General features: G+C 46.2%; 1 protein-coding gene across 1 annotated transcript in view; it reads left to right on the top strand.

The window, feature by feature from the left end:
* LOC147706423 (uncharacterized) overlaps nucleotides 1-15,841 on the top strand; it is a 117,546-nt gene extending 101,705 nt beyond the window's left edge. Inside the window, exons 3-5 of the mRNA XM_086929612.1 lie at nucleotides 12,541-12,639; nucleotides 13,385-13,507; nucleotides 15,294-15,841. Of these exons, the coding sequence (XP_086785738.1) occupies nucleotides 12,541-12,639; nucleotides 13,385-13,507; nucleotides 15,294-15,694 (623 nt within the window). The 3' untranslated portion in view covers nucleotides 15,695-15,841. The remainder of the gene's footprint in view (nucleotides 1-12,540; nucleotides 12,640-13,384; nucleotides 13,508-15,293) is intronic.
* Nucleotides 15,842-17,175: the final 1,334 nt, after the last annotated feature.

The raw sequence follows: 17,175 nt of genomic DNA, 5'->3' as shown, positions 1-17,175 counted from the left end.
CCCATCCGCCGAAATATAAATCCCATTATATACTATGGGATTTATATTTCAGCGGACGAGTTATCCGTCACTGTTGTGACAGAGTAACCCATCTGCCAAGATCTACATCAGGTCCTAAGTCCCATGGTAAAACCTCTGACTGGGTTGAACCTTGCTGATGTATTCAATGGAACCTGTTCTCCATCGTTGTTGATCAGAAATCGCACCTAGGTCCAAGACCTTCCATGACGATTGACTACCATTGGCGCTTTCCCCTTTATGACGCTTTTTTTATTTCACATTTAAAAAAATCATATCTCTGGTTCCCCTTATTGGAATTTTGTCACTTTTATGTCATTTTGTACAATACATTATTCTCTATGGGCCAGATGTAGCAAAATCCGAAATACCGACTCTTAATTACCGAATTTTACCGATTCGGTAATTAAGAGTAGGTATTTCTAATGTAGGTACCAATTCGGTAAATTTTACCGAATCGGTAAAAATCGGTATTTACCGATTCGGTAAATACCGAATCGGTATTTGCTATTGAATCCTATGGGCCTTGAAGCCCATAGGATTCAATATCAAATACCGAATTTTGCAAGGGTGCAGGGGGTGTCACTTTGACACCCTCTGGCACCCCTGTTTTAGGCTTGTGTGCCATGTGGCACACATACATGCCCTTAGGGCATGTATGTGTGCCACATGGCACGTGGCACGGGTGTACATGCACAGATGTGCATGTACACCTAAATCGGTATTTTATCATGCAATTGTATTGCATGGTAAAATACCGATTTTCAAAGCCTTGTGTCAATGTAAAAATTGGCACCTTCGCATTTGCATTTTCGGTAATTTTACCGACCGGTGTATTTACCGATTCAGTAAAATATACAGAATCGGTAATTTTACAGATTCTGTAATTTTACTGAATCGGTAAAATTACCGATTCTGTAAAATTACCGAAAATGCATGTTTTTTATCCCCCTACATCTCCATGGCCATTTACCGGTCGGTAACGGCCGAATTCGGCCGTTACCGGCCGGTAAATGGCCAAAATCTCCCACCTACATCTGGCCCTATATTCTCTATTTTTCATAAATTCAAGTGGAATTTTTATTTTGTTGTGTTTTTGACTGTTTAACTGTTTTGGTACGTCTAAATGCTTTACCGATTTTTCTAAGTTAAACCTGTCTGCTCTGTGCCATACTTACCAGGGGCTGAGCTTAGGTTTGAAATACTGAAATGAAACATTTACGTGGCCTTATTACATTACTTGTCCGAATGGTTGGAAATCCACCCCAAGTTTACTTTTTGATTCTAGCCACTGATAAACAAAAGGGGGACTGAAGCTGGTAAATGTAAATGTAAATGTAAATGTATAGGCATTTATATAGCGCACTACTTACCCGTAGGGTCCCAAGGCGCTTCGACCGCTGCGAAACCCTTCCTGGCTTCCCTGAGAGATGGTCCCTTAATGGGTATCTCCAGGGTGAGACCAGGCATCCCCAGCGGTCTGGTGGGGCCGTTAGTGAAGATGAGGCAAGCTAATGCCCAGAGTTGCCGAGTGTGATCGCTGATCAGAGTGGGCACCGAGGCGAGAGAATTATCGAGTCCGCTGACCCTGGTCCAGAAACCTGCCGCGCCGGGAATCGAACCCTGGTCCCGGGCCGTCCTCTGCTCTCGGGTCTGCCGCCCCTAACCAGTGGGACCTACTCTGTCAATTCCCAGTAGGCAATATGGCTGCTTTCAATTGGACATGTTCCTTGAATGGCATCCAATGGAAATTGTCCAAATGCTCGGAATTCTGCTCAAATTTGTTCCAAATTGAGCAGTAGACGTACAGCGCCATTTTGAATATATTGTAACTTGATCAGATTATGCAAGGATGTTTCTAGGAAAATGGCATTGCCATAATCTACCCTGTATCAATTAAAAGCATTAATTGTCGTTATTTTGGGAAAAATTAAGGAATGGAAAGGAAAAATCCATGACATTATAAAGGGTGAGGCGATGGATCAGCCCTCTTCAACTATTGGCTCTACTATCCTGCAACTGACTGCATTTCCTCTGATCACGTGGGCACATCTGCCCGAAAACTGAGTATGCCTCAGTGCCAGGACTCTAGTTTTCAATTAAAGGACTGGTGCTTTATTTTCTATTGTTCTCGATTTTTTCATTTTTTACTGTGCTCAGCAACTCCCCATGCACTGCTGCCGGGGCTCTTGCTTGCCACTCATTTCATCTGCATATTCTAAATCAGCAGCCATCTTGAAACAGTATTGTTCAAAGTACAACACTGTTTTGCATTTCTAACATGGCTGCCATTTTTAGACAAAACAGATCAGTCAAGTTGGATCAGAACAAATGCACAATATATTTCGAGGATTGTTTCCCAGTGTGATGTTTACCGAGCAGCTGTTGTGAAATGGTATTGTGCAAAGTGGTCCAACAAAAAGGAGGGGGAGAATAGGGATCGTTATGATCCAGAGGGCTTAAATTACCACTCAAAGGGTGAGTGGGAGGTCCAGCCACAGACAGAGCCCTCGACAATGAGGAAAACAATGGAAGACTGGGCTGTTCCTGGGGGGTCAGAAGGTCACTGAGGTGCAGGGGGGAGTGCTCGTTGGAGAACTACCCCAGGGTATCCATTATGGGGTAGAAGGGATAGAAGAGGGAAGAATTTAGAAAGTGTTATTTGGGAGATCATAGTAGTAAGATGAGGTTTGGGATGAGTAAAAAAGAGCGATGGAGGAGGGAAGAGTCTCTAGACAGAGATTAGGGAGATCATAGTAGTAAAATGAAGTTTGGGACAAGTCAAAGGAGGGATACATGAGGGAATAATTTAGAAAATGTTGACCCTTTCTCTTTGTTATAGTTCTTTCTGACTCTGGCTCCTCAGACCAAGGTATCCAGGAACACAATTTTCTCCTTATTTGCCATATACAGAGCCAGGGATTCTGAACCACTGATCCATAGCGTGCGAGGGCATGCACTATCAATGTTGCCATCAGCACATCAGATAAAAGACACAGCAGGCCCCACAGCATGTCATAAAGTAATGAGGGAGGGGTGGTATGCTGTCTGTTCGGTTGATTCAAAACGTGAATAGCACTTCCAACAAACAATAGCTGCGGTGAGCCAACCACAGCATCTGTCTAAGTGTTTGTTTTTTTTTGTTACTCAAGGACTGGCAGGAAGCCAAAGCTGTCTAAAAGCTAGAGACAAAAATAACAATCATAGCACCACAGGGGGAGGCAGGCGCTATCGTGGCTGTGTGACTTTGCATTTTTCGTCATACTGCGTCACTTGCACATTCCATGGAGAGGTTGTGCTAGCTGGACAGGTTTATGTCTTTTGATTCAACTTATTTTTTCTATATGTCATGACGTACTTACAGCACAGCAATATGCGTAGGAACTACCGGTGTCATGTTCCAATTACACTAAGACAACCCCGGGGAGAAAAAGGAGATTTATGTGAACCAACACAGATTCCAGCCCCACTGAGGCAGCTCAGCGGGTTAATGTGCCTGCTGCTGAAATCTTTGTGTAGCCCCACAGTCATATGTTCTACTGCCACTAAGATGGGTCAGGAGCTAATTTGCCAGCTGTGCCATTCACTCTACACACCCTTCACTTCACAGAGGTTCAAGCCAGAGGGGGGAGGGTGGGGTAGTGGGGGGGTTAAATGCTCCAGCGGCTTAGGGTGGAGGCTCCTTTTGCAGCACTGCATGCTGTGTACAAGAGAAGTGCAGAAGAGTCTGTGAGAGGCTAGCGCTTGTTTACGAGGCATTTGGAGGTAGGCGCTGAAGCACACAGGTTGTTCTTTACATGCAGCTTCAGAAACACGAGTTCCTTTACTTGAGCTGGTGCAAAGTAGGAAATGCCCTCTGGTTGCTATTTGATTGATAAAATACAGCAATAATTAGGGATCAATGGGTTCTTCAGTCCTCAGGGCCAGAGCCGGTTCTAGAGCGATGCGACCGGTGCCACTGCACCGGGTGCGGATTTCAGGGGGCGGCCTGTTTGCCAGTTTATTTTGGTTTTAAAAGCACCTGCTGCTGCATTCCTTGCCATAAGCAATTTCCAGGCAACAATAAAAATGTCAAGATAACTCCAGAATGTTCTTCCTGGAGCTCGAGTTTAATCTAGGTGAGGTTTTGACTGATTATAAAATAGCACAGATGATTAGTGTGCCTGCTGAAAGGAACGTGTACCATGCAGATCACAGAGTGCATATGATGTACATAGGTGAGAGGATTACTGCTTTTGTCTCAGATATTCTTTTGTGACTTGCAGTTTAAAAGATAAAATCTTAATATAGAACAGTGAATTATTAACTGCCATTAAAAAACTGCATGCGCACTGCAAAATATAGAATAGAGCATTGATTAATGTTGCAAAAAGTGTTCATTTGGGTAGAAATCGATTCTTATTATTAAAGAGAACCCCCAACTAGGGTGTTCCGCTTTCAATTCTGAGTTTGTGCTTCTCCAGATGAAGCACTCTTAAACTATACTGCCTACCAGTATGGATGACATGTCACTCCTACACCTTGTAGCCCTCTGTCTAATGTAACTTTCCTATACACCTTTTTACACAGGTTAGATTGATTGCCTCTGTGTAGTGTGTGTGTAATGCAAAGTGCCATGACAACCATGTGTGGAGGAGTGTGGCTCAATAGTTAGAGCGGCAGACCCTGATGCAGAGTTCTGGCCCGGGACCAGGGTTCGATTCCCGCCTCGGCGGGGTCTCGGGCTCAATTTCCTCTGACCTGTTAATTCTCTCCTCGGTGCCTATTCTAATCACGGGCCCCACGCTGCAACTCTGGGCAATAGCTTGCTTAGCCTCCACACCGGCCCCAACAGCGCTAAGGATGCCTGGCTTCACCCTGGGGGTGCCCAGGAGTGGACGCCTCACAGGGAAAGCCAGGAGGGGTTCCACAGCGGTATGAGTATCAGTGCCAGGAAGCCGTATAAGGTGACGTCTGGTGACAGTGCGCTCTATAAGTACCATGGCATTTACATAACCAACACTGGTATGAGTGGCACTATATAACTAATTAAATGTATCTGAAAGAGAGTGGCTATGTAGACTTGAGGGATGCTGTTAAAAAGTGGTGGTGAGTGAAACTTTGGTGGAGGTGGTCACGACTTCTACCATGGATGGGGAAGCACCACCAAAAAGTGTTGCACCGGATGCCACCAGCACTAAAACCGGCCCTTCCCAGGGCCCAGATCCCACTACACCTGCTGCACCAATGGAAGCTATGCCCCATATTAGGGGAAATATGACCATTTGGTGAAAAGTGGTCCAATCCCATCAGGGGAGCTGGCCTAGGACTTTTAAAGATTCTCCACTTCCCACTCCCCAGCACCCTTCCATTAGCTAGATTGAGGTAATGGTCATTCTCCCCTAGATTGCGTTGAAGGTCAGTGTACCTTAGATTGAGGTAATGGTCATTCTCCCCTAGATTGAGTTGAAGGTCAGTGTACCTTAGATTGAGGTAATGGTCATTCTCCCCTAGATTGAGTTGAAGGTCAGTGTACCTTAGATTGAGTGGACGGTCATTCTCCCCTAGATTGAGTTGAAGGTCAGTGTACCTTAGATTGAGTGGACGGTCATTCTCCCCTAGATTGCGTTGAAGGTCAGTGTACCTTAGATTGAGGTAATGGTCATTCTCCCCTAGATTGAGTTGAAGGTCAGTGTACCTTAGATTGAGTGGACGGTCATTCTCCCCTAGATTGCATTGAAGGTCAGTGTACCTTAGATTGAGGTAATGGTCATTCTCCCCTAGATTGAGTTGAAGGTCAGTGTACCTTAGATTGAGTGGATGGTCATTCTCCCCTAGATTGCATTGAAGGTCAGTGTACCTTAGATTGAGGTAATGGTCATTCTCCCCTAGATTGAGTTGAAGGTCAGTGTACCTTAGATTGAGTGGACGGTCATTCTCCCCTAGATTGCATTGAAGGTCAGTGTACCTTAGATTGAGGTAATGGTCATTCTCCCCTAGATTGAGTTAAAGGTCAGTGTACCTTAGATTGAGGTAATGGTCATTCTCCCCTAGATTGCATTGAAGGTCAGTGTACCTTAGATTGAGGTAATGGTCATTCTCCCCTAGATTGAGTTGAAGGTCAGTGTACCTTAGATTGAGTGGACGGTCATTCTCCCCTAGATTGCATTGAAGGTCAGTGTACCTTAGATTGAGGTAATGGTCATTCTCCCCTAGATTGAGTTGAAGGTCAGTGTACCTTAGATTGAGTGGACGGTCATTCTCCCCTAGATTGCATTGAAGGTCAGTGTACCTTAGATTGAGGTAATGGTCATTCTCCCCTAGATTGAGTTGAAGGTCAGTGTACCTTAGATTGAGGTAATGGTCATTCTCCCCTAGATTGCGTTGAAGGTCAGTGTACCTTAGATTGAGGTAATGGTCATTCTCCCCTAGATTGAGTTGAAGGTCAGTGTACCTTAGATTGAGTGGATGGTCATTCTCCCCTAGATTGCATTGAAGGTCAGTGTACCTTAGATTGAGGTAATGGTCATTCTCCCCTAGATTGCGTTGAAGGTCAGTGTACCTTAGATTGAGGTAATGGTCATTCTCCCCTAGATTGCGTTGAAGGTCAGTGTACCTTAGATTGAGGTAATGGTCATTCTCCCCTAGATTGAGTTGAAGGTCAGTGTACCTTAGATTGAGTGGACGGTCATTCTCCCCTAGATTGCGTTGAAGGTCAGTGTACCTTAGATTGAGGTAATGGTCATTCTACCACTACTGGACTTTCAACCCCAGTAAGACAGACAGTAGTTTTCAAAGGCAGCCACAGAGACCCGAGTGTATTCTGGAAGTCACAGGAGTCACCTTTAGTGATGTAGCTCAGCAAGTTAATGTGCTTGTTGCAAAAAATAATGTGTATCATATTGGTCATAGGCTCCAACCAACCAGAAGGACAGTTGAGCAAGTTCATGTGCCCACTACAGGAATCTATGTTTATACTGCATGTCAAAGGCTTCTCCCACCATGGCACACTCAGGAGTTCCCTTAGACCTCGAGGGAGGCCTGTTAGCATCCAGAGCCTGGTAGAGGGCCCACTGCATCGGGGGTACAGCAGTTTCCTTAGTGGGTGCCAAGTTGATTTGGCCCCGTTCAGCAAATTTGTGCTATTTCCTAAAATAAACTCCCAAAGTGGTAATTTATTTTAGAAAACAAAAAAATGAAATGACCATGATGTACAGGGAGTTTTCACCCTGCGCCTGGGGTGCATTGATTGGTTACTAGGCCAAAGATAACCATTTATTCACATGGCATTCCCAGGCAAGCAAATAGAGAGGTACCATCTATGACCGGGCAGCCTTGCGGCAAGTGATCTTTGAAATTGATGACAACTAAGAGTTGCCACGAACCCCTGCCAGTGAAGCGAGCGAGCCTGAATTTTGCAAGGGTGTCAAGGTGTTCCCACCCACAAACTTTTTCTTTTTTTAAATGGGGTCAAATAGTGCATTTTAAAGCTCAATTTTCACACAAATTTGCTCTAAATCCATTGGTGCTCCAGGCCAATAAAGACTGATGTTCTAGAGAAGTTGTATCCAATAATTAAAACGTGCAGCGGTTGACGTCATGTCAATAATTACCCCCACTGTGCCAGGACCAGCATTTTGACAACATGCGATCCCCTCATACCATTGTTGCCCCCTTATGCCTTATGTTATTGTTTTACATCGTTTTTATATCGTGATTCTTTTTAAACTTCAGTGCTGCCACTCTTTGCGTTGTTGCACATTTGGAGGGGGGCTATTAAGGCTGCTACCTTTATTATTTCTGCTCACCTTTAAAACCATTTATTGTGATTGCCGCGCTCTTGCCCTGGTCCGCCGCAGCTGTGTGATGTTTGTGCCGAGGGCATTGGATCGCGTAGTCAGTTCCGGCGGACAGAGCCGGGTTAGGATCCCCTACTTCCGGTGGTGCGCGGTCTAGCTTCTCCGCCACCACCATATTTAAATCACCCATGGAAAGGACGCGCAGCGGGCGTGCCGGCAGCGCGCCAAAGGCAAGCCCGTCTGCGCCCGTCTGCGTCCGTCTGCGCCTGGACCGGGCCCAGGGCCTTACCCCCTGGCCGTTTGGGCCCCGGTGTCCTGCAATACTCTAGCTCAGAGTTGTACAATCTTAAAAAACATGACCTTAATCAAGGCTGTACCAGGTTTAGGTTGGATAAGAATTCTAAGCCCTATCAACTCGCCTGCACTTGTGGTTTCTCTTTCTCTGCTTCTATCAGACCGAGTTTGGTTTGATAGCTGTCCCAAAACCTAATCCTACACAGACCCTTAGACAAACAGAGAGTCACTGTGGTCTGATCAATTTGAGGTCTCTTGCAAAACACAGAGTGGAAATTGCAGACACCATCTTGCAAAATAATTTGGATATGCTGTTTCTCACTGAAACCTGGACAGATCCATCATCCTTCATCATTTTGGTCGCTGTGCCGCAGGGCTTTGTTGCATCAAGGCTCGACAGACCCTTAAAACTAGGGGGCGGTCTGGCCATCATTCATCGCGAACATTTTAGAGCCACTTTCTCTTCAGTGGTTAATCCGTTATGTGAAGGACTGAATTTCGCAATATAACTAAACTCTAAAAATACCTTTAAAGGAACTTTATTGTACCGCCCACCAGGATCAAGGACTAATTTTGGGGCGAATCTGGAAACAGTACTGGAACCCCATTTTACGACAAAAGGATTTACTATTGTGGGGGATTTTAATGTACACCTTGATCTGATGTTAGACAAAGATACAGTGATGCTCACTGAATTTATGGATACGATGGGGCTCACTCAGTTGGTTCATAAACCCACACATCAGGCATGGCACACCCTGGATGGTATTTTTACTTCAATCACTGGAGTGATAGTAAAAAATACACTCCCTATGGCCTGGTCAGATCATTTTTTGATTTTATTTGACTACCCAGACCAAATGATATCAGAAGTCTGTTTTAACAAAGAGCAGGGAAAAACTTTTAAAGCATGGAATAAAATAGATACTAATCTGCTTGAACTCCAACTTAATCAGACACGCCCATAGATGAGTCAACAGGTAGATCAAGCAGTTGAGGATTATAAGGACTGGCTGAATAATGTGGGCGAATTTTGCGGATCTCGCGTTCGCGAATTTTGCGGATTTGCGAACTCGCAATCCGCAAAATCCGCAAATTCCCGCGAATTTGCGGATTTTTTTTTTGTGTGTTCGCAATTGTTTCTGCCAGTTCGCGAGGATTTGGTACTAGTTCGCAATTGCAAACTTACTTGTCGGCTCGCAACGGTCGCGACTATGTTGTTTCTACGTCTGGTTCATCATCACAGCCTCCCAGCACCCTCTGTTTTACCACTGGCACCCTCTCTTTGACCCATGCCACCCTCTGTTACATCAATGCCACCCTCTGGTTCATCATCACTGTAGAAGATGGGGGGGAAAAGCAAGCCCACCTGCCCTGCTTGAACTGACATGAATTAATTTGGGGTTAGTTTATTAACAACACCTGCCCTGCCCCAACTGACAATAATGAATTAGGGGCTAATTAATGTGTCACTGAAAGAATTTCAAGTTCCAGCCTGGCACCTGCTTGTCTGCTCCTTTAGCTGTAAATCAGGACCTTTGTGGCATACAGTTAAGGTCAGAGCAGGGTCACACAATAGTTGCAAGCAGGCAACCGAATTCTGGAGGGCCCCCTCAGGAAGCACTACAAAGAATCGTTACAAATCATGAGGTTGACCTTTTGCACCTGCTCATTGCTTTTGCTGAAATCGTTTTTCGTTTTTTTTCGCGCTATTCGCGGGGCGCGGCGTCGTGCGAAACCGACCGCGGAAGCCGCCAATTCGTGCGAATGAGCATTTTATTTTTTTGCGGCTTGTTGTTTCGCGAGTTTTTTTGCAGTATTCGCGAGCCGCTTGCAGCGCAACACGCGAATTTACCCCAAGGTCGAGTACGGGCGCGGCCATTTTGTTTGCGTGACGTATTTCCGTTTCCGCCCGCTATGTATAATCTCGCGCAGTAAGCGCATTGCGAGTAGAGGTTCGCACGAGATCGCGCGGGAAATCTAGAGGTTCGCACGAGATCGCGAGGAAAATCTCGCGCGAACTTACTTTCGCGCTCGTGAACGGGCGCCGGCCATCTTGTTTTTCATTCATTTCCTGTGTCTGGGCATGGTGTTTAATCCTCTTGGTATCTTTGCCATCCTTTGCTTGTTTTCAGTTTTTTTTTAACGATTTTGCTTCTTATCTATCCCTCTCTTTTCCTAGCTGTATATTTTTGTCTTTTCTGCTATTTTTCTTTACTTTTAAACTACTTTTTTAAACTCTTTTCTTTTCTTCTTCCCTATCCTATTCTTTCTTAATTTTCTACTTCTTCCTACCTTACCTGCCCAGACCATGGTCAAGCCAGGCGCCGTGAAGCTGCCCAGGCACTTGAGGGCCGCAGCGGCGGCGGGGAGTAGTGCTGGACCCAGTGGCAGGACAGCATGCGGGAGATTGAGGGGGGAGCAGGTGACGCGACGGGAGATATTCAGCCCGGAGGAAGTGGGCGCGCTGGTCTACTTCGTCCAGCGCCGCCTGCCCAGGACCATCGCGGGAGGCGGCAGGATCGCGGCCGGCGGCTACAACATGCGGGAGCGCCGGAAGCGGTGGGAGAAGGTGTGCTGGGCCATATCCCACCTCTACGGGGTCCAGCGCACCTACAGCCAGGTCACCCATCGCTGGACGGACCTCCTGGACCGCGAGCGCGACCTGCTGGACCAGCTCGGCTTGGAGATCCCCGGGCTTGGTGAGTAGTAGTAGCCATTTAATCACTCACTACTATGATGTTTTCTCCTGCTCTGTGTTGTTGTATTGCAAATATTTGTTTTTTACATGGAGCAAGCCAATAATGCCGCTGATGACGATTACATTGTAGTTAAATTATATTTCAAAATCTTCTGTGCATTTCAGGTGCACTGCTCTCCTTCTCAGTGGCGTTGCTACTATGCTTATTTGTTTTCTATTTCGTGGTCTCATTGGCCTGAGTAACTATTATGTATGAGTGTACTTTACAGAACTGCGTAATGCTAGACACTAGGGGGCAGATTACATTTACAAGTCCCTTGCGCCGCGTTTATGTTGCCTTGCGTGACGCAACAGCGGCGTAAACGTGCCGCATCCCTGCGAGTCATTTACAGCATGACGCATCTAGGGAGATGCGTCACGTTATAAAGCCATGGGCCTGCACCACAATGGGTACGTTCCTAGTACGCAGGGTGGGCGGTCCAGCGGCTGTGCGCCTCGCAAAATTGCCTGAGTGAAATCTACAAGATTTAACGCAGGCACTTCTGCGACGCTGCTACGTCAATTCAATTCCTTATGTCTGCTCGAAGCAGGCGAAAGGACTGACACAGCATGTTAAGTATTGGGTGGCCCTGAGCATTACTGGAGTTGCATTGCGTTGGCGACGTGACTCCAGCGATGCGCCGCTCTTACGTGACGAGATGCGTCACGCAAGTGCCTACCCTTGCGCCAGGGCGCGCCGCATTGTAAATGAGGCACATCTGCCGTGTCGCAAGGGTAGTTTTGCGTGACGCATTTGATCTGGCGCATCTCTGGAGATGCGCCAGAACGCGTAAGTAAGTATGCCCCTAAGGGGCAGAATTGCAATTACCGTCGCATCCCTGCAAAGTAGCAGGGATGCGCCATTAATTGTGCGGCCCGCTACCACGACCAAACATGGTGCGCCGTATTTGCAATGCGGCGCACCATGGGCCCAAAACGTCACCGAAGCTTTACTGCTGGAGTTGCGTCGCAACGATGGCGCAGCTCCATCAATGCTCTGGGGTACCCTATCTCCCCAATGCTGGGTCAAGCCGTACGTCTGCTTCAAGCAGGTGCAGGGTTTGTGTGACGCATCATTGTCCTAAAGGTGACTGATTGATATTTTGTAGATTTCCCTCAGCCACTATTAGGATGTGTTCCAGCGCAGGAATGCCCTCCCTTGCGCCGGAACGCCCCCTGATGGCGCAGGGCTTTATAACGGGATGCATCTCCCAAATGCGTCACGTTGTTATAATATTATACGCCGCACCATGGCGCCCTTTTTTGTTTAGCTGCTGCGTCACAAAAGTCACGCAAGAACGGCGCAAAAGAGCCGCAAGGGCTTAAATCTGCCCCTTCCTTTGTACCCCTGACAATAAGAAAAATAGTGGCGGTGGATTGATAGTTTGACTATTTAAATGACTGGTAATGTAGCAGGCAACTGTTAGTGTTGTCACTGATCTGACTGAAATCACAATGGAGTTTGTCTGTCACTTTGCGTCTTGCCTGCGGACTGCTGCCTGCCAGTCCTAGGTGAACGTTTCAGTACTTTGTTTAGTGAGTTACGTGACTTTCGAAGTCACAGGTCCGCAAATAAATGAAAACTAACCATAATCAATATAATTTCGCGGAAATATTTTGTTATTGTTCTTTTGAAATGTTTGATTTGGTTGACATTGACAAGCAACAATCATCCATGTTTTCTGTTCTTTCTTTCATGTTGTACGTCAGCTCCCCCCAGGGGCGAGAGGAGGACACAGGAGCAGCAGGCGGCGGATGCTGTTCAACAGGGCCAGGATCGGGCAGGCGAGGGCTCCTCTGCTGGCCCCAGTAAGTTTTCATTTTAGACTAGTACCTATTTTTCCTAGCGTTCCTCATTTGACTTTTTTCAAAATTGTCTTTTCTCTTCTTGTAGACTGTATCTAAATTCTTATCCTGCCTCTACTATGACTCCCTGTGGTATTACTAGATTATTCTTATTAGTCTGTCTGTGTAGCTAACTAAGATTGCACGGTTGGCGAAACTCCCATGATTCTAGTCAGCAATAGCTCTATCAACTTAGTGCAGTCCTCTGGGATTGTCCATAATGTCTTTTGAAGTGTTCTATCTGGACTCATGCTTGCAAAAATTGCAAAACCTTTCGCTCAGTCACTCTAGTCTGGACCAAAAAACACAGATTGTATTTAAGTTTAAAAGCTTTATTAAAAGTAAACACATTTATTAAAATGAAGTCATAATAAAACTAAACGTTTAACTGATAATGGAAAAGTGGTTAGTGCTGACGATTAATTGAAGACATTTCTTGTGGTCGAGCCGAGCTCTCACCTGGTTTCAACTTGATCTTGTTGTTAGAAGTCCATCTTCTGTCTGTGTGGAGAAAAATGGTGCGTGTTAAAAAAACAGCCTTCATCAGTTGTTCCAAAAAGTGCAGCAAGACAACCTTCCCTGGAAAAAGGGACATTTTTTTTTAACTTTAACGTAGACAGTCACAAATTACATTGTTTTCACATGTCTTCATTCCTAGACCAAAGACTAGTGAGTGCTTTATTCTAACATTCTTAAATGTACTTTGTAGGTGGAACATCTGGTGGCGGGGCCAGTGTGGAGGTGGTGGTGCTCGACACGGAGGCGGAGGGCGATTCTTCAGGGGAGGAGGCGGCGGCTGTGAGAGTTGAGACGGTGGTGGTGGCGGCCAGAGGTAAGCTCTTATATATTCCTTACTTATTGAGATTGAAGACTAGCTGGGAAGGCAAGAATATGAGATGCATGGCTGGGTGAATGATGAAGCAATGATGGGTGGAAGGACAACAGCCTGGGTGGGTGACACAGAAACTGTATGTGTCCATATACCTGGATCATGCTACTATCTGACTCTTAGATAGCATATGTGTATCTAGAGCAGGGGTACTCATAGTACGGCCCGCGGGCCGGTGGTGGCCCGGCAAGCCTTCCTTGGCGGTGCGCAGACCTTGCAGACAATCACTGCTCCCCCGGCCCCCACAGAGCAGAGGCTTTTTTGTATTTCACCTGTTAGCGCCCCTACATCTCCACTCTGACAATCACTGCTCCCCCGGCCCCCACAGAGCAGAGTGGAGATGCAAGGCCACAAAGAGGTGAAATAGAACAAAGCCTCTGCTCTGTGGGGCCGGGCAAGCAGTGGTTGTCAGGGTGGAGAAGCAGGGGCGCTACAACAAACAAAGCCTCAATAATATGTTAATGGTCTTTTAAAGACCTGTTAAGTACTTTGGTGTTGTTGTCTGTGTGTGCGCGTTGAGGAAGCGGTCTCAACCCGGGCTGAAGGCTGACACAGATAGACACACACACAGTGAGATGACAGAGGGGGAGGGAGAGGGAGGGCAGGAGGGAGAGAGAGATGGAGGGAGGGCAGGAGGGAGAGCAGGAGGGAGAGAGATGTATGTAAATGCTGGGTCTGGTGGCTCAGTGGATGAGGGCATCTGCTGCAGGGACCTGTGTGCAACCTCATGGTCACAAGTTATCGTTTTGCTTTAGTCCCGCCCCCTCTGACTCCGCCCCCACCAGTGCGGCCCTCGGCCCCAAACTACACTGTAAATGTAGCCCCTGAGAGAAAGTTTGTGAGTACCCATGATCTAGAGAGAGTAGACGGTCAGTGGATGAACTAAGTGTAACTTTGAAGAGCATGTAACACTGCACCCGCACGTCCGTTCCAGTGTAGGAAAGGCAAGGAAAAGAACTTTTAATTTTGTCCAAATACTACCATAAATAGTAGCAGTAGTTTGTATTGCAAGCACTGCAGAGATCCGGTTATTACGGTGGCCACTCCCTACCTCTCTTAATAAGTTTAGTAGTACTCAGTCATTCATGTGTGGATGTATCACTGGTCACTCAATAAAAAGCAAAGCACCTAAAGTCATCCCATATATAAGCAAAAACATCCCATGTGAAGTGATAGATAATCAGATTATTTATCTTCTTCAATTTTCCATTTCTAGTACTCATTTCCACTGTAGGGTGAAAGTTAAATTAATTAAGCAGTAGCCCTTGAGTTGTAACAGAGTATTCTCAGTGCAACCCGTAATAGAAAAGTAAGAGCTTCACCACCTGCATGTACTGGACGGGTACAGTAACGCAACGCAAGTCTAGGTCACTCCTCATGGCGTGCGTCTCTTTTTCTCGGGTGCAAGTTTACTGCGCTGGCATTATGCCGGCTTGCAGAAAATAACTTACCAATTTTCCAAAACAAGAGATAAGAAGAAGAATAAGACTGGTGTACTTTCATAGTCGACTCCAATGGAAGTCCACAGTGCTCGTAGAATTTGTTCCTTAAACTCCCACTAATGTTAGAGCAAGGATGAAGAAGTGTGAGGTTAGATAGATACTCGCCTCAATAGTTATGTAATGCGCTTGCAAGTTGCTAGTTGTACTGCAACACAAATTTCTGCTGAATGATTGAGTTAATCTTAAAGAGCATTGGTTACAGACTATGTCTTTCTTTCTTCATATAGATGCTCCTTCCAAACGAACAAGGAGGAAGGAGCTGGCTAGAGCGGCCCGGCAACGGAGGATCGAGGCCACTGTTGCGGAATATCGGCGGCTGGTGGCCCTGGAGGACGAGGAAAGTGTGCAGTCGACAACAACAACAACGTCGTCTGCATCGGCCTCCGTGGCCCCACGGGCTGCCACCCAGCACAGTGGTCCACCCAGACTGAGCCGGGCTGCCAAAGGCAAACGCCACCGCCGAGCAGCAAGGCCAACAGCTGCCTCTCACAGGCATTGCACCTGCAAGGCAGTGAAGGCACGCCTGCGCCGCACTACCCTGATGGTGTCCCGCCTTCAGCAGGAGCTCGCCTTGCTCCGCGAGGAGCATGATGCCCTGGCCCAAAAAGTTAACAGCATCCACCCATAGTGTCCCTTGCCCCTTTTTTAGAGACTTTTGGGGGGTGGGAATTGGGAGTTGGGTTTTTGGGGACTTTTGAAGGACAATCGTTGGGGTTAGGGAGGGTCTTGCGGGAGATTATTTTGTTAGGGATATAAATATACTTTTTCAAACTTTATCTGAGCATACCTGTTTTTTACTGCTTGCCTGGTGGGTGGGGGTTTAACGTTAACTGTTTTCCTGAAAGTTTAGTTCCATTTTCTTCCTTTAAGTGTAAATGCCCAAATGTTTTCAACACTAAGTGCCTCTCACAGACTAAGTGAAGTGAATCCAAGAGTCCTAGGACTTTAGTAGTACTACCTTCAGTCTCTCGTCTCTCGTACTAATACTCCATTATACCCCCAAACCACCAAACGCTTATCTTACCTGTAATTTGTGTTTGAAAGTAGGGCTAGACCCAGGGCTGGCTCCACGGGAAACACCGAATAAGGTTGGCAATCTTGGTCGGATAAAATTTCCTCATAGCGGTGGTACTAGTGGTGTGACACAGTGGCAGTTGCATGCCTATGAAAAAAAAGAAAATGAAATCTGGTTTGTCCTCCTGAGCAATTCAACGGTACAACTGAGAATATAGCAGGTGACAGAAGTACAGTAGAGCAGTGCCACATTGTAGCCTAACAAATGGTAAAGTATAACTACTAATTCGGTTGAAGTTCTTTCACATTAGCAATGGTTCTTTGTCAAGCAGAGTAAGAATATATCCTCGGATTTCTTCACCAGCCTGTTGCTATCACCTTATCCTCCCCAGCAAGTGTGTGGATTTATTGCTGTAATAATAATTTAGTCACACATCAATCAAAACCACACAGCCCGGGGGAAGAGGGTTAGGGTTTGAAAAATGGATGGGTACGGGGGTTTTTGGGAAAGGTTTTGGGAGACAAGAAAAAATAGCACAGCATAGACAAACAATTGTGAACATAAACAAATCTTTGGGTACAAACCTATCCATCAATCTTTGAAAGTGCATGCACTACTGCATGCATGTCAGTGAAAAGTAAGTAGTACATTCGACAACTGTGGAAAGAAAGAATGCGACAGTACAGGGCCTGTGTGGAATTATTGATAACGATATTCAACATAAGGTCTCTGTAGCCAGATACCCGAGAGCCTTGCTGGTCACTATAAATCCATTCACAACAACACTCAATGGGGTTGGTCTGGAAGGTGTCAGGTTTACTCCCCGTGATCCAGTCGATGCAAATATGGTTCCACCTCCAAATGTCACCAACACCCAGAAGTGTAAACACAGGGTGTTCGAGCCATTAGGCGGGGGAGAAAAATAACAAACTAAAATAAAAAATGTGGGATGGGTAAAGGTAGGGTCAGCAGGGAAAGGATACCTGTAACAGAAGACAAGACAGGCATCAGTGAAGTGCTGTCCTAACATACAAGGCTACTCTCATATAGTCTCACTAAATAACCAAGGAAGTAGACAAGTACCTGAGCACCAA

Source organism: Lissotriton vulgaris, chromosome 7 (assembly GCF_964263255.1).
Source record: "Lissotriton vulgaris chromosome 7, aLisVul1.2, whole genome shotgun sequence".
In the NCBI taxonomy this organism is placed as follows: domain Eukaryota; kingdom Metazoa; phylum Chordata; class Amphibia; order Caudata; family Salamandridae; genus Lissotriton; species Lissotriton vulgaris.
The sequence above is the reverse complement of the archived record's forward strand: the minus strand, read 5'-3'. Positions and strand labels throughout refer to the sequence as shown.